General features: G+C 40.0%; 1 protein-coding gene across 3 annotated transcripts in view; it reads left to right on the forward strand.

Annotated features, from left to right (window-relative positions):
* LOC136677910 (solute carrier family 22 member 18-like) overlaps positions 1-27,796 on the forward strand; it is a 209,253-nt gene that overhangs the window by 82,510 nt on the left and 98,947 nt on the right. For all 3 annotated transcript variants that reach the window (XM_066655613.1, XM_066655612.1, XM_066655614.1), the window contains exons 2-4: positions 11,050-11,147; positions 11,233-11,378; positions 13,924-14,056. In XM_066655613.1, coding sequence (XP_066511710.1) covers positions 11,050-11,147; positions 11,233-11,378; positions 13,924-14,056 — 377 coding nt within the window. The remainder of the gene's footprint in view (positions 1-11,049; positions 11,148-11,232; positions 11,379-13,923; positions 14,057-27,796) is intronic.

Genomic DNA, 27,796 nt, shown 5'->3' on the forward strand with positions numbered 1-27,796 from the left:
AACATCTCTAACTCCATACTTTGCTCAAATGGGTTCAAATTTAAGATTCTACTTATAGAAATGCTTTTAAAGGTAGCATGGCAGCGATGTAGGCCTATTGCTTCCAAACAGGCCTGTTAAGCGAGAACCCCGTTAATTGCCGCTTGCGGCTATATTTAGGGGTTCGAGCACGAAGTGCTTGAAACCCTATTATAATTGTTAGGATTTTTATTATTATTATTCTTCCGGTTCTTTTTCTGCACTAAAAGTGATCGCACAGCCCAAACCGTAAGGCCTACAGACTTGAGGCTTGGCCAGTAGGTAGTAAACCCTCCCGCTACTCAGGCGCAAAAAATCAGACTGATTGGCCTCATGGGGGCGCTACAGCGAAGGACAACACCTTTTCTTACGGGGCTTCTACCACGTGAGGCGTAGAGACGAAATTTTTTTTCCCCCTGATTCCTTGAGTTCTTCCGAATCAAAAAGGTCGATACAACCACTAAGCTCCGCCCACTTAGATTTTTTGCTATTTTGCATAATTTGCAAAACCTACTTTTGCGTACTAGTCTGTGGATTTTTGTCCAATTTTCTTGAGCTTGGTGTCAAAACGTTCGCAGGAGTCTGAAGCTTAATAATCATCAAAAAAACGTTGACATTTCAATTCAATGTAGCTGCCATATGCAAATGAACCTTATCGGCTTATCACCCTTTTTACATGAACAGCTGTTACTTCTGCATACTTTACTCAAATGGGTTGCAATTTCAGATTCTGCTTAGGGACATGATTTTGAGGTAGCATGTCGTCGGTGGTGCGAAAATTCACATAGGGGGCGCTCTAAATACTAGAAATTCATATCTCAACATCCGCAAGTCCGATCGGTCCGCCGCTTGGAATACAGCTGCTTTAGGCAAGGCTCTAAGTGGAAAATAAAGGACAAGTTGATACTCGCCAAATTGTAACGTCATCGGCCAATCAGAACTCAGCAGCTTCCTGACAAGCTTGACAAAGGTCAATCATTATGATACTTGACTGGCATGTCCATGGACGCACTTCCTAAGAGCAGAAGACGTTTCGTAACGATAGCCACTAGGGGGCGCTATAACAAGAAAATATGTAATATCTCAGCAAAGCATATTGACATGCAGTTTGCTGGACTCTGTACTCTTTATATTGCCTAACAACTTTGTAATAGCAAGTATTGTCAAGAAATGTATTAATTTTTCTCAATGGCCAGTTGTTTGAAAATTGAGGTTTTCGAACTAGTCCGTGGAATCTGATTCTATTCCCAAACATTTGGTCTTGTTGGAATCTGTAGAGTCTGTAGGTAAATAATCTTTAAAAAAAGTATGACTTTTTAACATTGTGTTGTTACAACATGTCAACAAACTGAAGTGTGAGCTGCTTTATAGGTTCTTTCATCTATAACTCCAAGAAAAGAAGCCCAATCCAGACCAAACTTTATAAGATTATGTAAGACCATACCCTGAAGGAGCATGTCTATTATGGCTTAAATCCACCCAAAGGGGGCGCTACAATTGGACAATAACTTATTAAAAAGTATTTTTTGTGTTATAGCGCCATCTAGGATTGCAGTGGCACCACAATTTAATTATGACATCTGCTCCTCAGGCTTATCAAGCTTGTGAAATTTTGAAATTTTTGGTGAAAGCGTTTTTGAGTTATAGGTGTATATATGTGTACATATATAGCATATATTTGACTTGTGGAATACATGCTGGATCTCTCTTTTTGGGAGGGGCCTGTAAGCTACATAGTAATAGAAGTGCAAGTTTTTTTTGATAATTATTAAAGTTCAGATCCTTAGGATTCAGCTGATACCACATATGTCCATGTAAGGTAATTATCCACATAGGAGTACACGCTCAAATATTTCTGTTTGTGAAATATTTCTGATCCAAACAGACTGCCATCTGCTGGTGAGAAATAACAGCTTTCTCATATAAGACTATACATTGTGATGTTGAACTACAGTGGATCTGAGGCAAAATGCAATGTTGAGCAAAGACCATAAGGTCCAGAAACACTTCACTTGCCAGCAAGGTACAGCAGGTATGACATGACTCAGCCAAGGAAAATGACACTCTTTGGCCAGATGGTGGCGATATAGAAAAGGGATACGCGTTTAGGTCTATATCTCCTACACCGTAAGGCCTAGAGACGAAATCTTTTTTTTCCCTGATTCCTTGGCTTAATTCAAACTAATCTGCCATTTGGACCATTTACCTCCGCCCACTTAGATTTTGAGCTAATATGCATAATTAGCTAAACTTACTTTTTTCCACAAGTCTGTGAATTTTTGTCCAATTCTCTTGAGCTTTGTGCCAAAACGTTCACAAGAGTCTGACCATGTCTAATTATAGAATGAATGTTGACATTTCGATTCAAGATGGCTGCCATGTGCAAATGAACCTCTTCGGCTTATCGTATGTTTTACTTGAACGTCTGTAACTCCTCCATACTTTATTCAAATGGGTTCAAATTTCAGATTCTACTTAAGGACATGATTTTAAGGGTACCATATCAGCGATGTAGGCCTATTTTTTCCAAACAGGCCTATTCTGCGAGAACCCCGTTAATTGTCGCTTGCGGCTATATTTATTATTATTATTCTTCCGGTTCTTTTTCTGCACTACAAATGATCGCACAGCCCAAACCGTAAGGCGTACAGACTTGAGGCTTGGCCAGTAGGTAGTAAACCCTCCCGCTACTCAGGCGCAAAAAATCAGACTGATTGGCCTCATGGGGGCGCTACAGCGAAGGACAACACCTTTTCTTACGGGGCTTCTACCACGTGAGGCGTAGAGACGAAATTTTTTTTTCCCCTGATTCCTTGAGTCCTGCCGAATCATAAAGGTCGATACAACCACTAAGCTCCGCCCACTTAGATTTTTTGCTATTTTGCATAATTTGCAAAACCTACTTTTGCGTACTAGTCCGTGGATTTTTGTCCAATTTTCTTGAGCTTGGTGTCAAAACGCTCGCAGGAGTCTGAAGCTTAATAATCATCAAAAAAACGTTGACATTTCAATTCAATGTAGCTGCCATATGCAAATGAACCTTATCGGCTTATCGCCCTTTTTACAAGAACAGCTGTTACTTCTGCATACTTTACTCAAATGGGTTGCAATTTCAGATTCTGCTTAGGGACATGATTTTGAGGTAGCATGTCGTCGGTGGTGCGAAAATTCACATAGGGGGCGCTCTAAATACTAGAAATTCATATCTCAACATCCGCAAGTCCGATCGGTCCGCCGCTTGGCATACAGCTGCTTTAGGCAAGGCTCTAAGTGGAAAATAAAGGACAAGTCGATACTCGCCAAATTGTAACGTCATCGGCCAATCAGAACTCAGCAGCTCCCTGACAAGCTTGACAAAGGTCAATCATTATGATACTTGACTGGCATGTCCATGGACGCACTTCCTAAGAGCAGAAGACGTTTCGTGATGATAGCCACTAGGGGGCGCAATAACAAGAAAATATGTAATATCTCAGCGAAAATTAAGCATATTGACATGCAGTTTGCTGGACTCTGTACTCTGTATATTGCCTAACAACTTTGTAATAGCAAGTATTGTCAAGAAATGTATTGATTTTTCTCAATGGCCAGTTGTTTGAAAATTGAGGTTTTCGAACTAGTCCGTGGAATCTGGTGCTATTCCCAAACAATTGATCTTGTTGGAATCTGTAGAGTCTGTAGGTAAATAATCTTTAAAAAAAAGTATGACTTTTTAACATTGTGTTGTTACAACATGTCAATAAACTGAAGTGTGAGCTGCTTTATAGGTTCTTTCATCTATAACTCCAAGAAAAGAAGCCCAATCCAGACCAAACTTTATAGGATTATGTAAGACCATACCCTGAAGGAGCATGTCTATTATGGCCTAAATCCACCAAAAGGGGGCACTACAATTGAACAATAACTTATTAAAACGCTTTTTGTGTGTTATAGCGCCATCTAGGATGGCAGTGGCACCATAATTTAATTATGACATCTGCTCCTCAGGCTTATCAAGCCTTTGAATTTTTTTAATTTTTGGTGAAAGCGTTTTTGAGTTATAGGTGTATATAAATGTACATATATGGCATATATTTGACTTGTGGAATACATGCTGGATCTCTCTTTTTGGGAGGGGCCTGTAAGCTACATAGTAATAAAAGTGCAAGGTTTTTTGGATAATTATTATAGTTCAGTTCCTTAGGATTCCGCTGACACCACATATGTCCATTTTTGCTAAATATTCACATAGTAGTACACTCTCAAATATTTTTGTTCATATGCATTTATATTTGAGCCATAAATATTGGAAAGTACTTATTTCTCATCAGCAGATGGCAGTCTAAGACTACACATTTTGCTGTGGATGTGAGTTGTTATGCCAAATGCAATGTGGAGCAAAGACTGTAAGGTTCAGAAACACCACACTTGCCAGCAAGGTACAGCAGGTGTGAAATGACTCAGCCAAGGAAAATGACAACCTTTGGCCAGATGGTGGCGCTATAGCAAATGGAAAAGCATTGAGGTCTATATCTCCCAAACCCTAAGGCCTAGAGACGAAATCTTTTTTTTCCCTGATTCCTTGGCTTAAGACAAACTAATCTGCTATTTGGATCATTTAGCTCCGCCCACTTAGATTTCGAGCTAATTTGCATAATTTGCAAAACATACTTTTGTCAATAAGTCTGTGCATTTTTGTCCAATTCTCTTGAGCATGGTGCCAAAACATTCACATGAATCTGATACTAGGTAATTATAGAAACAATGTTGACATTTCGATTCAAGATGGCCTCCATATGCAAATGAACCTCTTCAGCTAATCACAAGTTTAACTTGAACGTCTGTAACTCCTTCATACTTTACGCAACTGGGTTCAAATTTCAGATTCTACTTAAGAACATGATTTTAAGGGTACCATATCAGCGATATAGGCCTATTGTTTCCAGACAGGCCTATTTTGCGAGAACCCCGTTAATTGTCGCTTGCGGCTATATTTATTATTATTATTCTTCCGGTTCTTTTTCTGCACTACAAACGATCGCACAGCCCAAACCGTAAGGCCTACAGACTTGAGGCTTGGTCAGTAGGTAGTAAACCCTCCCGCTACTCAGGCACAAAAAATCAGAATGATTGGCTTCATGGGGGCGCTACAGCGAAGGACAACGCCTTTTCTTACGGGGCTCCTACCACGTGTGGCGTAGAGAAGAAATTTTTTTTCCCCCTGATTCCTTGGGTCCTGCTGAATCAAAAAGGTCGAAACAACCACTAAGCTCCGCCCACTTAGATTTTTTGCTATTTTGCATAATTTGCAAAACCTACTTTTGCGAACTAGTCTGTGGATTTTTGTCCAATTCTGTTGAGCATGGTGCCAAATTGTTTGTAAGAGTCTGGAGGTTAATAATTATCCAAAAAATGTTAGAATTCGGATTCAAGATGGCCGCCATATGCAAATGAACCTCTTCGGCTCTTCGTCTGTTTTACTTAAAAATTCATAACAATTGTATGCTTTACTCAAATGTGTTCAAATTGCATATTCAACTTACTCGCATGATTCTGAGGTACCAAGTCAAAGGAGGAGCCAATATTCATATAGGGGGCGCTGTAAATGCTACAAGTGTATATCTCAGCATCCGCAAGGCAGTTTGAACCATCCTTTGGCATGCTTCTTCTATTGGCAAAGCTATAAGTGGAAAATTAAGAACAATGCGATTCGGGCAAAATTGTGATCGTCATCGGCCAATTAGATTTCAGCAGCTGTTTGACTACCTTAACAAGGTCCAATCATCATGAGACTTGACTGGTATGTTCCTGGGGGCACTTCCTAAGTGCATAAAAAATTACGTAACGATAGCCACTAGGTGGCGCTATATCAAGAAAATGTGATATATCTAAGCAAAAATTAAGTGTATTGACACGCAGTTTGCAGCTTTGTATACTCTGCAGATGGCCTAACAACTTTGTAATTGCAAGTGTTGTGAAAAAATGCATCGTTTTTTCTCAATAACCAGTTGTTCAAAATTGAACTTTTTCGAACTAGTCCGTGGAATTTGGCTCTATTCTAAAACAATTTACTTTGTTGGAATCTGCAGAGTCTGTAGGTAAATAATTATCCAAAAAAGTACAACATTTGGACACACTGTTGAAACAATAAATCAATTAGTCGAAGTGTGCTGAGTTTTTACATTCTTTCAGCTGTATCTCAAACAAATGAAGCCCAATTAAGACCACAATTTACATACATATGTAGAGTCTTACCCTGAAGGAGCATGTACAATATGACAGAAATCCATCAAAAGGGAGAGCTACAATTGCACAATTACATGTTATGTGCAGTTTCTGTGTTCATGCTGGATTTCTGTAATTGGGAGGGGCCTGTAAGCCACATAGTGATGAAAGTTCCACATTTTATTATCAATAATTAAAGGTCAGGTCCTTAGGATTCCTCTGATACCATATATGTCCATGTGAGTGAAATATTCAAAGTGCAGTACCTGATTAAAAAATCTGTATGTGCATTTGTAACAGCTCAGCTCCTCTATGGGACAGTAGTAAATTTTTTCACCAGCAGGTGGCACTCTAAGACCATATATTGCTTTGTTCATCTACATTCAAGAACTTATTTCTCTGTACAGGTCAAAAGTCATAACATATGAACAAAAATATTTATCATAATTAAAAACGGTGCTCACCAGTCATATCATGTCCTTTGCTAAACTAAAACAAATGGTTCATTAGCACTTGTGAAACCTCACTGTCCAAAACTGCTTATGGTCTCTCTGTACTGATGCTCCCTACACCAACACTAAGGCCTCATTGTGCAGATCCTTGCTTTAATGGACACCTCATGGACACGTGACATGCAGTTAGTGAGTGATGTACTTAATCCGATTCCATGTTGTTGTTGATATTTACTATACACAATGGCTGCCATTGGCCACTGAGGTTTCAGCAGCTCTTTGAAAGGCCCAACAAGGCCCAATCATAAAGAAATATTTACAGGGTGTCTATGGGGCACTTCGTAAGTACATGAGACATTTCCAAATGTTAGCTGCTAGTTGAAGATATAACAAAATCATAGATTCATTTTTACCTTGTTTGGCCTAAATGGTTCATGTGTCCTAAGGCCTCATTGACCTCTCAGACTGGCCAAAGGTCCCAATTAGGCCCCTTCGTGTTAGGACCATGCCATTGCCGCTTGCAGCTATATTTAGGGGTTCGAGCACGAAATGCAAAGCATACTTTTGTCAGTAAGTCTGTGCATTTTTGTCCAATTCTCTTGAGCATGGTGCCAAAACATTCACATGAGTCTGACATTAGGTAATTATAGAAACAATGTTGACATTTTGATTCAAGATGGCGTCCATATGCAGATGAACCTCTTCGGCTTATCACAAGTTTTACTTGAACGTCTGTAACTCCTCCATATTTTATTCAAATGGGTTCAAATTTCAGATTCTACTTAAGGACATGATTTTAAGTGTACCATATCAGCGATGTAGGCCTATTGTTTCCAAACAGGCCTATTCTGCGAGAACCCCGTTAATTGTCGCTTGCGGCTATATTTAGTTTTGTAGTTCTATCTGGTGGTGAAAGAATTTACTACTGTAACATAGTGTTGCTAAGCAGTTACAGTCTTTCATGTTAGAACTGTTTAAGGGAGTACTACTCTATGGATATTTTCCTAACATGGACATATGTGGTATCAGTGGAATCCTAAAGACCTGGCATATAATAATTATCAATAAAATGTTGAACTTTCATCACTATGGCTTACAGGCCTCTCCAAATAATAGAGATCCAGCATGAATTCTAGAAATCACAAATGCACCAATAACTCAAAAACGCTTTCCCCAAAAATTTCAAAACTGCACATGCTTGATCAGTATGAGGATCAGATGACATGATTAAATTGTGGTGCCACTGCAATCCTAGATGGCGCTATAACACAAAAAAGCTAATTTTATCAGTTATTGTCCAATTGTAGCGCCAGTAAATAGGTTTAGTCATTAGAGATGGTTTTGGACCCATGCTCTGAATATTGGATATTTCACATATCAGCCACGTCACAGGAATATTTGGAAGAAAGAGTTCTTATTAAGATTTTTTTAAAAAAAGCATTTCAAACCAAAATTTCCTCAAACTCCTCAAGGAAAACTAAAAGTTTTTCTTCCCCATAATCATGCTGCATTGTAACAGATACTCCAGGTTTTATCTCTATGCCACTTTCTTAATCAGAAGTCTGATAAAGATTAACTTCCATTTTTCCTTTCCATTTTCTATGCGGACCCTCTGTTCCCCATGTTTGTTTTCTGGAGAAGGCTTTTCAATTTCATTTGTACACCTGCAATGAAGTATTTGTAAAGGTGTAACAGTTAAGTTGTATTTGTGCGAGAGGAAAAAAAATCTACCTGTTAGCAACTCTTAGAGAGATTTTCTCTGTGAATTCAAATGTATTGATACACGTCTGACTGTTTTCTACAACTACAAATTTCACTGTCACATGTGCTCAGGGGTTTTGCACCAAATATACCTCCATATTTGAACCCACAACCCCAGGATCCTTGAGCTGTGTGACTACGACACTACCTGCAGTGCCACCATGCCACCCCTAAAAAATGTATGCACTATATTTCCTTCATGAAATGAAAATCTGGCTATTATTCTCCAGTTTTCTGTGATTAATACAGCCCGAACCGCTTAACTTACAGACTCTTTTCAAACTGTGTTTCAAAGCTCTTGTCTCTGCGAAATGTGCTATGTATTTTGAGTTGATTGGATTTGGTTTTTTTTTAAAAATGCGCTTAAAATATTATATTTAATGGGCAGAACCTCCTTGTTTCTGTGCTTCACCACTGTTCTAAATAATTTTTCTTATACTCTCTTCCTCACATGAACGCTAAGATAATTCAGGATGTAACCACCTTTGAAACTTTGTATAATGTAATTACCATGGGGTGCCTTTTGTTCCAAACATTTGGGCCAAGCTGCAGATAGACTGGATTCCCCCAACACATCAGGAGTTCTCCATTTATCTTAACCTGATTGCTATGGTAATTGATTGGTGTGGTTAAGGGTGGGAGGATTACTGTGTTATTCTTAAAAGGGTATTGTTCAGAGAGAGTTTCATACTTGTTTAGGAAGAGACCCGTGCGCACCCAATAAAGTTAATTTCATCTCTACTTTTCCAGTCTCCTCTATTTTCAAGAAACAACTTGCCAGCAGAAAAACACCACCTTCCTTTGTCCCCTTTCACCCTGTTTTTCAATGGTCTGAACCCCCACAGAGCAGGTGTGATGTGGTGCTGGATCATTCTCAGCACTGCAGTGACACTGACGTGATGGTGGTGTTAGTGTGTGTTGTGCTGTTACGATTGGATCAGACACAACAGTGCTGTAAAAGCATTTTTTACACCTCAGCGTCACTGCTGGACATAGAATAGTTCACCAAGCAAAAACATCCAGCCAACAGCGTCCTGTGTCACTGAAGGAGGACTAGAGGACAAATATCAAAAACTGTGCAACGACAAATGAGCTGCTTTCTCTGAATTTGATCTACAAGTTGGACCCATGAAGTAGGAGTGTCTAACAGAGTGGATCCACTTGTACCAAGTGTAGCGAAGTTAGTTAATTAATTAATCATTAATTAATTACTAAATAATTATTAATTAATCTGCTAATTGGGTAACGCATATAACACAGCACACTAGTCTAGTATAGAAGTTATTTACTTGGATAACAATACCATTCACAACCTGGGATTAATTATTAAAATTCATTACACTGGACTAATTGGTAAACCAAAACTTATATGACTTTCAATAATGTGTGATAAGGGGGAATTAATATATGTATAGTGTGTTAACAGAAACTATTAAGAAATTAACTATAACTGGTAACTAAAAGAGGTGTGTAATTGTTAAAGAATTGGACTTGGCATTCAAGCTGAAAGCACGCTTGAGAGCCTACCGGACCACCAAAGAATAAGCTTTTCCCAGCTGTTCACTCTGGGTGAAGTTACGTTCTGAGGTGGTTCCTTAGCCAACTGCCAGCTGTGTAGTCAGGGAAACTGAGGGCTGTCTGTGGCGGGGCCCTGAAGAGCGGTAACTCCTGGTTGATGGAGGCCTCAAATCTTTTGGAGACGCTGGCAGTTCTCGATCTGGGCTGGCTGGTTCTTTGTCACTCTGGTGTCAAGGGAGGAGCCTGCGCTCCGATTGGACCCTGAGGGTTCGACAGAGGGTTTTGCCCAGAGGGTTCAGGGTGGAGCTTAGTCCTAATAAGATGCCCTCTGGATTTGGGGAGAATTTTAGGCAAAGGATTTGTCAGACTGAATCACTGGTTCCTTCATTTGTTTATCACAAAGTATTTTTGTGATAAAATATGTTTCTTAGTAACTTAAAATTTCTCCTGGTGGGTTATTCCACAGGTTGTTACACATAATATACAAACACAACAGTTTTAAACCAAATACAGAATAATACATGAAATAAAGAGGGGTTTCTTTATTCATGCTACGAAAAATCTAGGATTTATCCAGTTATTTATCCAATGGATTGTTGCCTTTGAAAATAAAAGTAAAATAAACCTTAATCTTTATAAATCTAGGTTAGCTTATATCAGGGACTTCAAGATTGTAAAGAGGTTTGTAAAATGCTACAAACTTGATTAACATAAACATATACAGGAATTGTCACCAGCGCCAGGACAATGGACTTCTTTGATGTTGCGTGGCATTGTAGGTGGGGGTGCAGTTGTCCTGAATGCTTTAGTCAGGAATTCATATTCAAATTTCCTTTTGAATATTATTCATCATATGTGGTATCAATTTAATTTTCACGTGAGGTCCCAGTGTTTGGTTGTGGTATACATTCCATAATGAGCAAAGAAATATAGATTTCTTCCTTTTTTAATATATATATATATATATATATATATATATATATATATATATATATAGTGTATATATATATATATATATATATATATATATATATATATATATATATATATATAGTATCTGATATGAATCTGTTTTTTTGTATTTTGAATTCAACAGTATTTGGCCAGAAGACTTGGATTTGACACGCTTTGGTTTGGATACCTTCAGACAACAGTGGGAGTAATTCAGCTCTTGGGGGGACCTGTTTTTGGAAGGTGAGACACAAAAAGTAGTTTTATTTTAAATCCTGTTTAGCTTAAATGTTGTTTTGATATTGTATATTTGTATTTGTTTTCTTAGGTTTGCAGATGTTTTTGGAGCTCGAGCTGCTCTCTGTGTGTCTTCTTTGGCATCCTTTGTTTACTTTGTCCTCCTAGCAGCAGCAGACAGCACATTTTTGCTGTTTTTACACAAGTTACCTGCTGTGTTTATGCATGGTTTGCCAGGTAAGGCTAATTCAGATACACACACAACCCTCCAATACCATTGCCCTGTTGATACTTTTTATCAGTGGTTCTCATACTTTATAGACAAAGTACTACCAATAGGTCATAGTACCACCTATAGGTCATTTACAAAAATAGACACACCACACACACCCAAAACTTACAAAGGAGGCATATAAATTAATTTACTGCTTACTATTTTAGTGAAAGGGCTGAGCGTAGCCATGCAGTGGAAGGGACTAGATTACTGAGCTTTAAATACAGACCTGGCACAGCATAATTTTTGTTATGTTACTTGGTCTTGGTTTTGTCATCTATTTGGCAAGCGGTAAAGTTCTTTACAAGGGAGCATTGTAAGATTCTTGGGATTTGGAACTTGGGTGGCAGTTTTTTGCTGTGCACTGCTTCAGATCTTTAAGTTGACAGGTTTTTCTAAGCAGAACACAAATATATTTTATTTAAATAGAGTTTTGAAATCTGAAACAGATTGTGTAATTTACACATGAAGATAGGAAGCAACTGTGAACTTTACTAAGAAATCAGGAAAGTCAGGGAAAACATAACTGAACAAGTGATGTGCAGAGGCAAGGATAACAAACCTGACAGTGTTTTCTGAGTTAGTGTCACGCAGAATATCCAGAGAAAGCACATTTGCAAATTATTCAGAAAAAAAAAATCTGTAGCTGTAAATCTGTTAACAATGGGCTTCATTCATGAAACCTTCATAAAAAACATGAGTACGCTATGCATATAATATGAAGAAATGGACATTCCTGAAAACTTTCCGCCAGGTTCATGAACGCAGCATTAACACCATCTTTTTTAGTAGAACGCGTGTATGTTAGTGAATACCAAATGTTTGCAAATTGGGAGGATGTGCAATTTTAATTTGCAATTGAGCATATGTGACAGTGAATTTGCAATTAACATACCATTACCATAATCCCTGCCCATGAATTTCAAATTACGTCCTTATAAGGATGTATATTTTTTGCTCACTTGGGGGAAAGTATAGTGAGGCATTAGAAGGGCTATTCTATCTAAAAGCTCAGTTGCATAATACTATGCAAAACTTTTTAGGCACCTGAGAAAATTAGATTTAAGAATCTATTATCTGACCAGTAAGGGATTGTGCTCAAATAAGAATAAAAACAAATAATGTTATTACAGTAAGTTTGATATTCTTGGTGTTAACACCTCTCCTTATGGCAGTGCAGTTTTATGAGGTTATCATACTTCATTTTGCTAAAAAAGTGTGCTGTTCATTTCACAAATAATTACAATCAAGCAAATAATTGGGAAACACCTTTTTCCTTCCACTGGCTCACAACACACATCATTTTAGAAAATAATATTGTATTTTGTATTTATGGGGGGTATATATGTAATTATAAGCACCACTCTTATTTAGAATAAACATTATATTAAATAATGATAATTTTAGGAGCCTAAGACATTTGAACACTACTGCACGTTCACTGAACTTAGCCTTGCACAATTCTGCTACAGGTGGGGGAAGCTGCACGGAATTTGACTCTCTCTGTGGTCTCTTATCGAGGAATAAATGCCTGTAAATTTGTTTCTGATTTGCAAGAGTTTTTTAAATGTGTTAATTTTTACAAAGCATATTATAAAAGATCGGAGGTACATGACTGTGCGCAGAGTAAACGCACAAGACTCAAACACTGCGATTGTATAATTTTGGTTCACACACCCTCGCGCCAGTTACTGTGCGTCAAGTATAATAAAGTTTAAAATTCCTGGGATAATGCTTGGATGATTGAGGGCTTACAAATTCATGTTTTAAACCTTCCAGTGTCCAAAGAGCCAAACACAGACAGCCCCTGCAAAGGTTCGGGACAGTACAGGGTTCTAAAATGTTGCACATATACAAAAAAAATTGATCTCTTTGTCTTTGATACAAGAGCTTTTGAATGCATTAATAAACATGAATTAATATCTGTGAATCAGTTGACTTAGTATATTGTTGAGCTGACTATTCATTGTTTGTAGGGATTTTGGAAATAATCATGTTACAATACATTGGGATCTGAGTTTGAGTTGATACATGGGTAACTGGAATGAGAGTCAAAAAGAGAGTCATGAAAATTTTTGTTTAGTTTTAGTTCTTGCTCATATACCTATCTTGGATGCTTGTGGGATTTGTTAGTGTTGGCTGAAAGTATCTTGTTACTTCAGGCTCAGAAATGCTCTTTGTAATGCAACTTTGTTGAAGTATGCAGCTTACATGTGCTGTAGTGGTTTAACCCATTTGGGTTGAGTGGCTGAAGGCAACTTCCAGCATCACATATATGAGGTAAACCTTGGTAAATCATTTTTACTTTAATAAAGCAAGAGTGATTTGTCTGCACCCACTTGCAAAATGAATGTGACTTCATTCCCAATCTAACCCTTATCACCCTTAGAAAACCCTTAGAAGGTACAGTATTCCAAAAAAAAACAGTGTTTATACCATGCCTGTAGGCCATCACTATGTTATAGCTCAATGACAAATTTAAGTGTGTGCATATTCTTCTGTGCACAGGAACCCAGATGATTGTAGCAGATCTGTCTGCAAATGAGAAGCGAGCAGATGCCCTGGCAAAACTTGGTCTGTGTTTTGGCATTGGTATGATCACAGGATCATCTTTGGGGGGCACCTTCAGCACTCGTTACGGGTATGTCTATGAATCTTTCTGCACTGTGGACTACTGGCAGTTTTGTATCCTTGCTGCACTTGCACCCAAGTGAACAAAACTTTGATATTTCCTTCTAAAAAAAAAGGATTTTAAACATATTCTACAACCTAAATGTTAAATACCTGTAAGAAAGTGTATGTATGTAGATGCAGGTTGGAAAAGCTTACTGAGTAAAAATAAACAAAAGTAGCAATAAATCTCAGGGTGTACAGACAGACGTAAAAAAAAACAAACAATAGAAACAATAGTACACGGACCATTGACTGGGAAAAATTGGGAGAAAATACAGGTGGAAAGGAAGAGTGATTAAAGAACACATGACAAGATAAACAGTGTGGAAAAGTGAGAAGATGTCAGTAGCACAACCTAAAATCTACAGGAAAAAATAAAGGTTTATATTCAAACTTTGTAGCCCTTTAAATGTTATAACATTTAGAATTTTCTGACTGAAAAATGACTGGCTAAGCTACAGATTTGCAAATGTATATGAATCCACTCTTAAAGCTTTGTTTGCAAGACATGTCCTAGTTGAATTATATATAATGTTATAAATGTTAGGTCCTTGTCACCAAGTGAGTGTGGTGCGAGGAACAAAGAAGATGGAAGTAATTGCAGTAAGTTTTCCTGGTTTATAAATACTGTGCATGTGATACAACATGTGCCGAACCCCCAGAGCAATCCCCCGACCACAGGCTTTTAACCCGCTGGAGTCTGAGGCCTTTCAGCCATGTCTGAGGTGGTCTGACATGACTTGATATTTTAACAAATATTACCTACCTAAAAAATGTTTGCTACCAAAAAGCTACACATGCTAATATTCAGCACAAATACAGCAACAGTAAGGTGAGAGAAGTCTGTATGTTATGTTTCAATTAACTCTAAACATGGACTTGCTGATATATAGTGAACAAACACATTGTGAAAAAGTTTCTTTAGAGTTCTGAACTTTGGGTGTTGCCTACACAACTTTCTAATTTTAAGGGGTCTGAGTACAGTGTGTATATATATATATATATATATATATATATATATATATATATATATATATATATATATATATATATATATATACAAATGATCACCCAGACCAAATCGTAAAGCCTACAGACTTGGGACTTGGTCAATAGGTAATCAAATCAAATCAAATTTATTTATATAGCGCTTTTCACAACTGATGTTGTCACAAAGCAGCTTCACAGAATTCCAGTAAGACTAAGATTTGACATGAAATGTAAAAACAAATGTAAAACCCTCAAGTGAGCAAGCTAGGGGCGACAGTGGCAAGGAAAAACTCCCCCAGCTGAGGAAGAAACCTTGGGAGGAAACAAAGGCTCACAAGGGGTGACCCATCCTCCTCTGGTCAATCTACTGGTGATGATAGTTAGGTAGGATAGATAGGTAATAAACCCTCCTGTTACTCGAGCGCAAAAATCTGCCTGATGGGGTGCTACAGAGAAGGACAACTCGTTTTCTTACGGGGCTTCTACCACGTGAAGCATAGAGACAAAAAATTTTTTCACCTCCTTTCTTGCCAAAAAGAAAAGATTTCTTTCACCTGCCAAACTAAAAAGGTCAATACAACCACTAAGCTCTGGCCACTTAGATGTTTTGGTATTTTGCATTATCTGCAAAACATACATTTGCATATTAGTCAATATTTTCCAATTTTCTTGAGCTTGGTGTCAAAACATTCACAGGAGTCTGAAGCTTAATAATTATCAAAAAAAAAGTTAAAATTTTGATTCAAGATGGCCATCTTATGCAAATTAACCTTGTCGGTTTATCATCCGTTATACATACAGACGACAACATGGTTTGCGCTGAAAACCAACTCTTCTTTGGTTTCAGCTGGGAACATAATTTTCATAATTCCCTCATCCAAGCACCTTCTCTTGTCTTGATGAATCCTTAGTCCTCTTACTGATGTCCTTTTCCCATGTGTATATACACACCTCCAGAAATCTCAATAGTGAAGTCCCAGACCCACCCCCTCCAAGCTAGCTTTACAGCCCTACCGTACCCTTAACCAGCAACTACCGTAAATCTACACTGGCCTCCCTGGTGACTAAGGATGTAGCTAGCCCCACTGGCACCTTTTAATGCATGCTTAGTGCCAACAAGTTCCATGTGAACTTTACCTGATAGCCAACCACCACAACAGCAACTCTGCAGTGCACTTCCCCAACTAGTCTGTGCTCTCCTTATCCACAGACACTGACTAGACATTTCAGCTTCTTCTGATAACTCCTTCACAGCTGCCCTTAGTTTCCTGCCCCTGATGCTGAACTGCACACAAGCAGGGATGTGGCAGACTTTGCTACAAATCTCATAACACCTATTTCCACTGGTCTTACATGTGCCTGCCACTAGTGTTCCCTCACCTCAGCTGCCAAGTCAGCGTACTTCATTTTCTTCCTTTCGAATGCTTTATCTACTGCATCCTCAAATGGAACTGTTAAATCTATGAAATAAACTGTCCTTTAACTTTCAGGATACAGCACCATGTCTGGCCTCAGTGTAGTTAATGCAATGCACTCTGCGACCAGAAACCTATACACTTCTAAACACAAGGGAAACCTGTGGTGGACAAAGTACACACACCATGTACTTGAGTAAAAGTACAGATACTCAAGGTAAAATATTTCTCGAGTAAAAGTAGAAGTTCTCATTGCAGATCTCCACTTGGGTAAAAGTAAAAAAGTATTTACCTTCAAATGTATTTATGTACTGAAAGTAAAAGTACCATGATGTATTATGGCTCTAATGTCCTATTATAATTTTTGTAATAAGACTTATGCTTAACACATTGAAGTGTCAGAAGACTCTAGTGTCACTTTTGTTTCCCCAGTCTTTTAATAGAATGTCCTTAATTAGTCTGACACTGAACACAGCAGAAATGGACAAAGATTAAATACAATTAATGTTATATCAATCTAATAATATCTATCATCTAGTAATATCTATTACATACACCCAAGGTGCTGCCCCTCCAAACCAACAGAGGTCGCTGTCTCCTGAGTATTAAGCCCAATTTATGCTTCTGTCTTGAACCTATGCCATAGGCAGAGTAGCCTGATGCGCACCTCTCCAGAAATGTAACTTGTCATGTCTATGCAGATCACAATGACTATGATTGGTCTAGAGTCTAACTAACATATTTTAAGTTGCTCAAGTCAAGAAGTCCAGAAAGATTAACTCTTCTACATTACACCCCATAAATAGAGCACTTTAAAGATCTGTAAAAGTAATATTAATACACCAATACACTGGGTACTACACGGGGTTGAAGAAGATGTTTGAAATTCAACGCTAGTGGTTTGGTGACGTAGTCGCCAGTGCACAAGTATAAACTTTCACAATGGAATGGGACACTTGTGCAGGCTAAGGCATAGGCTCCACATCAAATCAATGCAAAAGCATTAATTGGCTTTAGTGTGTTCTCTGCAACAGAACATAGATTTATCTAACATTTATCTAGGTAAGATTTGGGAGTTTTTCTGCTCCTGGGGCTCACCTTAACTTAGGTTGTTTCCTACCGGCCTCCAAAGTACATAATGCAGTTTCTGCCGAGCCTAATGAACAAAAGTTTATGATGAGGATAAGTGAACTAAAATGTCAAAAATTATTCAGCACTCCTATGCCCCAGCATATTTTTAAATCTTTGACCCCATGCAGTATTTCAGCTGGACTTCCAGCTTGTCTGTAGAACCTTAAGGATAGCACTTTATTTGGATGGTCCAAATAAAACATCTACAGATATTTACTTGAGACCCAGTGTACCTCTAGTAACATTCCATTAATAAGCATCATTATTTCCACATTAATTCTTCTGAAATATCTATATGCATTCTACTGAAGAATTAACAGGTATCCCATTCCAATACCAATATTTAAAGTACTGACAGTCTATTGGTAGTTTGTAGCACATCTACATGAATAATGAGTCTTGAGAATTTCTGTATGTACCACTGACATTTCCAGTTGCAGTTTTTGCCATGTATACTTGTATGCTACTGACAGTCTGTAGATAGTTTGTGGCCCATCTACATAAATAACACTGACAGCTCGGGAATTTCTACATTTATTCTACTGAAACATTAATAAGTATTCTGCTGAAATATCAACAGATATGCTACTGACAGTCTGTAGATAGTTTGTAGCACATCTACAGAAATAACACTGACAGCTCGGGAATTTCTACATTCATTCAATCTACTGAATTCTACTGAAATATCAACAGGTATGTTACTCACAGTTTGTTGATAGTTTATAGCTGTTGTAATCTTGTCTTCTGGTGTTTTCAAATTGAAGAGAGGAGAACAGTCTGGATATATTATACTGTTTAATGAGTGCGCTGGTTCAACCCCAGACTGATCTGGTCACAGGCTAAATCCCAGACTGATCTAATGGTCTGTAAGTGGCACACACTTTTATACACCATTTTGCAACCTTACACATGGATTGATCATTAACTAAACAGGATCTGAAAACAGGAGGTACTGTCGTAATACATCACTGTCGTAAACAAGCCATAAACAACCTAGGCAATAAACATCATCTGAGTTCCTGGTGCACTGTCGATGAATACAACATTCCTCCCTCTCGTTAAAAAAAAAAACGTACACATAATAAACTAAAGAAAAATAAAACAAAAATAAACAAAACAAAACAAAAGCTTTTTCATATTTCTAAGAGGAATAGGTCTTATTTCTTTCTTAATATATCTTACATTAAATATAATTATTATTGTAGCATAGTGTAGTGTAGTTGAAAGACTCACATCACTGCTCATATCTGAGATATGAACAGCAGCACATGTTGTCCATATAGTCAGTGGAAGAAACAACAATCCTATTTTTATTCCTGTCATCTTCCTTGATTAACTATGCTGGATTAACAGGAATGGTGAGATGAACACATCCATTCAGAAATCTCCAAGGGAGTTTCAGTTCATCCACTATTGTTCTTGACTTTACCTAGAAGGTACAAAAAAAAAAAAAAAGACTTGGCAGTATCATGTAAAAAAAAAAAAAAAGACGTGGCAGTATCATGTTGACCGTATATAAACTTAACATTTTGAAGGACATCATTTCACGATTGCATCAGGTATCACCACGTCTTACCCTACCTAACACTGGGCTCCTAAGATACTGGCTAGAAGTGTGGAATGCTAAAATTATGGAGAAAAGAGGTTGTCTTCACATGCTTACAGTTTTTCCGAAAGCTCTCCCAGCCCGTTCACCTGTCTGTCCCTAGTTAGGTGGTAACACTACTTTGCAATGTGACATGTGTATCCAAGCTTTCCTCCCTTGACACAATACTGCTGCATCTGTTACTAAATGCACTTGAAATGGGCCTTTCCATTTTGCCTCAAGTGGATCAGCTGTGTGATTTTTAATCATCACAAATTGTCCTGGAACAATTGGATGTCCCTTCCTGGAAGGCTCAGTCCAAGCATCTTTAACACGTTGTTGAGTAGAATGTACAGAATTGGTGAGCTACTTACAGTATATTAATAAGGTATCTGATGTAAGATGCACATCTTCCTGTCTAAGATCAATACTTCCTTGTAGAGACATGGCACGTCCTGTAATGATTTAAAATGGACTCAAACCAAGTTTGCATGTAGGTGAGACTCTGATGCTACACAATACAGCAGGTAGCACATCCACCCAAGAAACCCCACTGTGGTGTAGTTTTGAGAAATGCTGCTTTATATTTTGGTTCTGTCATTGCACCTGACCAGATGCTTGAGGTCTGTACTGACAGTGGACCTTGCATTTAACCTGCAAGATTTTCATCACTTCCTGCACTACTTTCCCTGTGAACTGTGTTCCCTGGTCAGACTCTAGGATGTCAGGCAAACCCCAACGTGGAATATAGTCTTGGACCAGAACCATGGCTGTGTACAAAGCAGTTCCCTTTTTTGTTGGATAAGCTTCTATCCAACGTGAACATTTATCAACCACAATCAACACATCTTGCTTTCCCTGACAGGGAGATAGTGTGATGTAATCAACTTGCAGATGTGTGAATGGTCCTGGGGATACCATTGTGTGCACAGCAGGTGTGGAAACAAAACACACTGTATTGTTCGCCACTGTATTGTTCGGAGCAGAATTTGGGATTCTACCATACTGAGGAGAACTGGTGAACCATGCTGTGGACACCCACATGTCCTAACCAAATTTGCTGAGCCAAGAATGGTAAAAGTGCCTCAGGTGCTACATACTTCACTCCTTTTGTCCAAAACCCACTAGAATTAAGACACGCACCTTTATCCATCCAAAACCACACTTCATTATCAGGAGCATTAGAGTACATTTGCATTAGTGATGAACGCACCGTTTGTGAACTAGTGTCATTAGTTTTTGTAGCAGCCACTGCCACTGCAGGTAATTTCCATGGAATCAGCCATGGCATTACCTCATGCTTCATCTGTGTAAGAGGAATTGTGAGCTTTTACTTTAACAAAGTAAACTAACTTACTTTAAGTCCTGTTGGAAGTTCACTAGCTGATATGAGATCAGAAACCAAAGAGGCATGTGTACCAGCAGGGTACCAGCAGCTGTCAGAAAACCACAACGACTCCAAATATGGCCAAAATCATGAATGACACCAAATGTGTACCTGGAATCGGTATAAATTGTTGCAGTTAGACCTGAAGCTAGCATACAAGTATTATCTAAGGCCACACCAATTCAGAAGCTTGGGAAAAAAAATGATCAGGGTGACAACCCTGAGCTATTACTGCATGTGGAGAGCAGACAGCCCATCCAACATGTTTACAGCCATTCGTGCTGAATCTGTGCTGAACTATCAGTAAAAAAAATCAAATCAGGATTTTCCAATGGAATTTCAGAAATATGCATATGTGAACTGTGTGACAAACAACACAGTCATGATCATCTTCACCCTTATTACAAGTATCAGACAATGCAGTCATCATTAATGATGAGGGATTAGTGATCTGTGCCCTTTGCAGGAAAATGTTAGGAGCTGTGAGTGCAGAGAGCCAGTTACCCCATCTCTGAACAGTAACTGTAATTACATGAGCCGAAGACAATAGAAACTTAACAGCATGTGGACAACGCACTGTGAGTGATTGTGATAAGACCACTGGAGTACACATAGTAACAGCTAAATATGTTGCTAGCACGGCACGCAAATATGGGCCAAACCCAATTGCATTTACATCCAATTTAGCTGAACAGTACTTTACAGGCCGTAACTGACCACCATGATTTGCATGAGGCGTGCTGTCATAAAACCATCATTTTCATGGACATACAATGTGAAGGGCAGATTGGGTTGAACTAAACCTAATGCTGGGGCAGATGTCAGAGCATCCTTAATCTCTTTAATTGCTATTTCAGCTGGGTTGGAAACCTGAACACTATTTGTTTTTTTGGGGCTTCCCTTCAAAATATCATATAATGGCTGAGCAATTTGAGCATAATTTTCAATCCATGGACGACAATAATTGCACAAGCTCAAGAATGACCTAAGCCCTTTGATGGTGATTGGTACTGGCAGTGCACCCACTGCAGAAGTATGGTCAGGAAGAATGGATCTTTGTCCAGCAGTTACAAACTGTCCTAAATAATGAACTGAAGGTGTGGCTAATTGTGCTTTGGCCAGACTAGCTTTGTGACCATGTGCACTGACGTGTTAGTAATGCCACAAGTTAATTGATGTGCACATCCTTATTAGGTGAAGCAAGCATGACATACATCATGAATGTATTGAACTAGTATGGAATTTTTAACAGGACATTGTGGTTCTGCCAAATGCCGCCTTAGTGCCTGGTGATAAATAGTTGGACTATTGTGTAGGCCCTGTGGTAGGTTTGACCACTGAAATATTTCACCATCAAAAGAAAAGGCCAACCATGTTCGACTGTCTGGGTGAACTGGAACAGACCAAAATCCATTAGACATATCAATAATAGAAAAGACTGTGTGTGTTTTGTAGTCCATCAAAAATGCTGCTAAGATCTGCAACCATAGGTGTTATCCGATCTATGCACATGTTAGCTGTTAGGAGCGAGCGGAGGACTGACTGAGGGTGGACGCCAACGCTAATAACACATTTGTATTTGTACGAAATACACTAAACAAACACAAACGAACTTAAGGGCAAACACGAAACGAGGAAAGAACGAGACAAAGAACGAGAACCAGAAACAACACGACTAGGAATACTAACAAATAGAGCACTTGAAACAACACGAGAATAACATGGGCTGCAAACTTACGAAGAACACGAAGAACAAAACAAAGAACAATGAACGACACCAGGAATTGAGGGAAGGGGACTTAAATACACCAACAAACGAGAAACACCTGAAACGGATAACGAGAGTGACTAACAAGAAGGCAGACTAAGACAAGGAACCGTGGGAGACAGGACTCAGGACAGGATGGGAACAGACACAGGAAATGGAGCTGTGAACAAGGGACTAGACAGTAATGGACACTGGACAGAACTAGAAACAGGAGACGGAACTCGTGACAAGACAGGGTGCTGGACCTTAGACTGTCAAAGGGGGGTGACAGGAGACTGAACAAGAGACTGGAATGGAGACAAGACAGGTGACTGAACACTGGGCGGATATGGCGACTGGAAAGAACCAGACTGAACGGGAGTGTTTACATGAGACTGGACGGGAGTGGACAAATGTGACTGGACGGGGTGCTTAACATTGGACAAGACACTGGAGGGGAACAAGGACTGGACGGGAGACAGGACAGATGACGGGACTGAGTGCTGGGAATGGAGACGGGACTTGAGACAGGACAGAGGGTTGAAACGGGGACTGCTGCAGAACAGGAGCGGAGACAGGGGACTGAAACATAGACTGGACAGGTGCTGAGAGTGAGGAGGGATACTGGGAATGAACATGAGACCGGACAGAGGGTTTACGTTGCGACTGGACAGGACTAACCGGGGAGTGGACTGGACTTGGCAGCGGAACAGGGACCATGACGTTTAAAGGTACAGACACGAACACCATGACAGGGACAGGAATCGAAACAAAAGCAGACACGGGTACAGGGACAAGGAGAGAGACAGGAACTAGGACAGGGACAGACAGGGGAACCAAAACAACATGGGGGTGCCCAGGACTGGCAAATGTCTGAGGGGAAGTCCGAGGAACCAGCCTGGGCACAGTTCTGGGGCCGTCCCATAGACACGACCAAGAGCAGAGTCACGCGAGCAGAAACGGCCGTAGCCACAGTCACGCGAGCAGAAACGGCCGTAGCCACACTCACGCGAGCAGAAACGGCCGTAGAAACCGCCTTCTCTGGGGCATGAGCGGCTGAGGAAGCCGCCCTCTCAGGGACTGGAGCGGCTGGAGGCGCCGCTTTCACGGGGACAGGAGCGGCTGGAGGCGCCGCTTTCACGAGGACAGGAGCGGCTGGAGGCGCCACTTTCACGAGGACAGGAGCGGCTGGAGGCGCCGCTTTCACGAGGACAGGAGCGGCTGGAGGCGCCACTTTCACGGGAACAGAAGCGGCTGGAGGCGCCGCTTTCACGGAGACAGGAGCGGCTGAGGGAGCCGCGCTCACAGAGACAGGAGCGGCTGGCTGCGCCGCTTTCACAAGGACAGGAGCGGCTGGCTGCGACGCTTTTACGGAGACCTCCAGACGCGCCATGAGGCTTGTAAGCTTCTCTTGGAGGTCAGGAGGGAGTGCAGAGAGGTGCTTGGGAGCTGGGGCCCTTGCGACGACGTCCATGGAAACAGGAGGCCCTGCAGCGACGCCGTCCACGGAGGCAGGAGGCCCTGCAGCGACGCCGTCCACGGAGGCAGGGGCTTGTGCTGCTCGCAGGATTTGTGCTCGAGCTGTAGAGGGTTTAGGGGGGTTTGACGGGCGCACTCATGAGATCCCCTAGAGGTGCGCCCCTGTTAGCCTCACCTCCGTAGTTCTGAGGTTGGAGGCTAACAGCCCCTACCCTTAATGCCCCCCCCCCCCCCCCCCCCAAAAAAAAAAATTTCCCCGGACCTGAGGGGGTAATCCACCAGTGAGGGGGAGACTCCAGCACGCTTCCTTCGCCGACTCCTTCAACTCGCACTGGCGCAGTTACTCAATACATGAGTCGACTCCCCCGGTAGAGGATAAGGAACCGCGCCAGGCATGAGCTGGAGCCGGCTACTCCACTCCACCTCCCTTTCAAACAAAGTTTTTGTGCTAGCTGAGTCCTGAAGTTGGTCGTTCATTCTGTTAGGAGCGAGGGGAGGACTGACTGAGGGCGGACGCAAACGCTAATAACACAGACTTTATTTGTACGAAATATACTAAACAAACACAAACGAACTTAAGGGCAAACACGAAACGAGGAAAGAACAAGACAAAGAACGAGAACCAGAAACAACATGACTAGGAATACTAACAAATAGAGCACTTCAAACAACACGAGAATAACATGGGTTGCAAACGTACGAAGAACACGAAGAACAAAACAAAGAACAATGAACAGCACCAGGAAGTGAGGGAAGGGGACTTAAATACACCAACAAACGAGAAATACCTGAAACGGATAACGAGAGTGACGAACAAGAAGGCGGGGCGTGAACGACAACAAAACAAAGCCATGTGCTGAGATCGGGAACACAGACGAGACGAGGGCGTGACATTAGCAATGTCTACTGTGAGATGCCAGGCCCCTGAAACCTTTTTTACAGGCCAAATTGGAGAGCATGACTCACTCTGTGCCTTTAATTAATATACCTTTATCAACTAATTCTTGTATAATTGGTTCAACACCCTCAATTGCTTCCCTGGCTAGTGGATATTGCTTAGTCACAGGTGGAGGTTTTCCTGTGAGCTTTACTGGTTCAATGTCCAACAGTCCACATTCATCCTTGGTTTTTGACAAGATAGGATGATCTTTAATTTGAGGATCAAACACTTGAACTGGAAGGACAGATTAGGATTACCAGCTCCAACTCCAATTGCATTTTCAATTGAGTAATTGCATCAATACCCAAAATTGGGGGTGACCTATTTGGAGCTACTATGAGGGAGAGAGAAATAGATTTAGGACCAAACCTTATAAACACAGGCTCTGTTTGATATGTATTGTAGCTTTCACCTGCTACCCCTTTAATCACAGTAGCAGTATTAACCAAAGACATTCTGAATTTTTTAGCCATTGCAGTGGGTAGTCATGTAGCTTGTGTCAATCAAAAAATCACATTCATTTTTACAGTGGTTCTCACATACTGTCTATTATCATTGATTTGGAGAATTGGCTCCAAATATGCTCTCACAGCTGACATCTCTAGTTTAAATGATCTCACTCTGTTGAAAGAGCAGAAATCTGAGTGGGGCAGCCAGCTGAGTAGCCTGTTGTATATGTTTTAACAGATGTCCTGCTACCTCTGGGGTGAGGGCACTATCTGATTGAGGCTGTAATTCCTCTGGACTGAACTTGTACGTATATTTTCACCATCTCTTTTTACACTCTCGTTTCAGATGTCCCTTTTTCCCACAAAAGTGACACACATTGTTGTTTTTACTCTGGAGGACCTGCCTACTTGTAAGCTGGGGAACAGTTTGCAAAACAGAGGCAACATGTAATTTAACATGGGCATCTCTCTTGTATGCTGTTAAATACTCAGACAACTCAATCAGTGTACTAGTGTACTAGTTGGGCTTCAACAGTGGCAAAACCTTCCTCATTTCCTGAGATAAGCCATCAGCCCACTGGGCCACTGACACCCGAGAATTCAGAATGTCTGCTACTAATACAAACTCTGAACTTCCCCCATGGAGCAAAAACACCTCAGCAAACCTCTGTGTGTACTGCTTCACAGGCTCATTTTTCCCCTGATGACATTACACAACCTTTTGCCAGCAAACAATAGACCCTAAACTGTTCCTAAGTACTGTAAGCAAACCCATATTACATTCCTGCACTGATTTTCTAGATTTCAACTTATGTATCTGTGTTGGGACACTAAAAAAAAAAGTTGGAACACTAAACAAATTGTGAATAAAAATGGAATGCAATGATGTGGAGGTGCCAACATCTAATATTTTATTCAGAATAGAACACAAATCACAGATAAAAAGTTTAAACTGAGAGAATGTAAGATTTTTTTAGGGAAAAATATGTTGTTACAAAATTTCATGGCGTCAACAAATCCCAAAACACTCAACAGATGTCTGGGGACAGAGGAGACCAGTTTCTCAAGTTTAGAAATACGAATGCTCTCCCATTCATGTCTAATACAGGTCTCTAACTGTTCAATCGTCTTGGGCCTTCTTTGTCGCACCTTCCTCTTTATGATGCGCCAAATGTTCTCTATAGGTGAAAGATCTGGACTGCAGACTGGCCATTTCAGTACCCGGATCCTTATCCTACGTAGCCATGATGTTGTGCTTGCTGCAGAATATGGTCTGGCATTATCTTGTTGAAAAATGCAGGGTCTTCCCTGAAAGAGATGACGTCTAGATGGGAGCATATGTTGTTCTAGAACCTGAACATAGTTCTCTGCATTAATGGTGCTGTTGTTAACTTTTGCTGTGTTGTGAAGACAGGTGATGGAAAAGAATCTCCGCAGACACGGTTAAAAGTGTAAATACATCTTTATTTACCAAAACAGTGTCTTACGGGTTCTTAAGGATCCCGTGAGAGAGTAGTGTTCAATTGAGCGCTCCGATCATCTCTCCCCGTCTCGCTCGAATCCTTTTGTCTATATTGTTTTCTCTTTTTCCAAATAAGGCAAACATAGAGAATAGTTTACATTTGCATGCACTTAAGGGAGGGTGTAAAATTAATAGTGTCCTGCCTCACTGACAGCTTATCCTAAACATCCCTCTCTGTAGCGCACATACATATGTTCATATGGCTGACCATAAAAACACACTGAACATTTCTTAATACTGTCTTATGAGGCCGTCTGATAAATATACCTCATAATTTCCTCCCTTCGAGACTGTTAAAGTCTCGTAAAAATTTAAGCAACCCATACATGTAAATGTCATAACAAATAAGTGATACCTTCCTACACACAATTTTAACATCACTTGCATTATGATGTAACAAAATTTCATGGAGTGTGAGGGCGAAAAAACCTGCCCGGCAGCAATCTTTCTTGAAAATCCTTCAAACATTTTAGACAGGAAAAATTCCCTCAACGATCCCTCTCTGCCCAGGCGATCACAAAAAAATTGTACTCCAATCCAATTAAATTTATTCTATATGTGTAGGGAGTTGACTTAAGTAAATGTATATAAAAATCTCAGAAAATAAAATCAAACCAATGTCCAAATTCAGGCTGGTCGACCCATCGGACCTTCCAGTGGACCTGTCCCTACCTGACACACCCCTTGGCCCTAACATCGATAAAACAAACAAAAACTCTGAGATTTCAATACACTTACACAGATTACATTTCATCAGTCTATAAATCTTCATAATAAACAGTTGTTACAATTTTTAATATCACTCATATAATGGTTTATCACTATCAAAGATTACTAATAATAAACAATTCAATAGAGACATATGACATAATATTGTCTTTTCAGCAATTTTGTCTTCTGATGTGATGTTGATGACATATTGAGCTTCAGCAAGTCTTCACCATTCTGTTTCAAAGTCCTTCTGTTTTATTGTCCTCTTTTGAGTTTTTGGATCCCTGTAGCATTTCAGGAATCTCGAACAACCATCCTCCCTTACAGTGATCTTCCCCCCTTTTTCTTTCTG

This window comes from Hoplias malabaricus, chromosome Y (assembly GCF_029633855.1).
Source record: "Hoplias malabaricus isolate fHopMal1 chromosome Y, fHopMal1.hap1, whole genome shotgun sequence".
Lineage (NCBI taxonomy): Eukaryota > Metazoa > Chordata > Actinopteri > Characiformes > Erythrinidae > Hoplias > Hoplias malabaricus.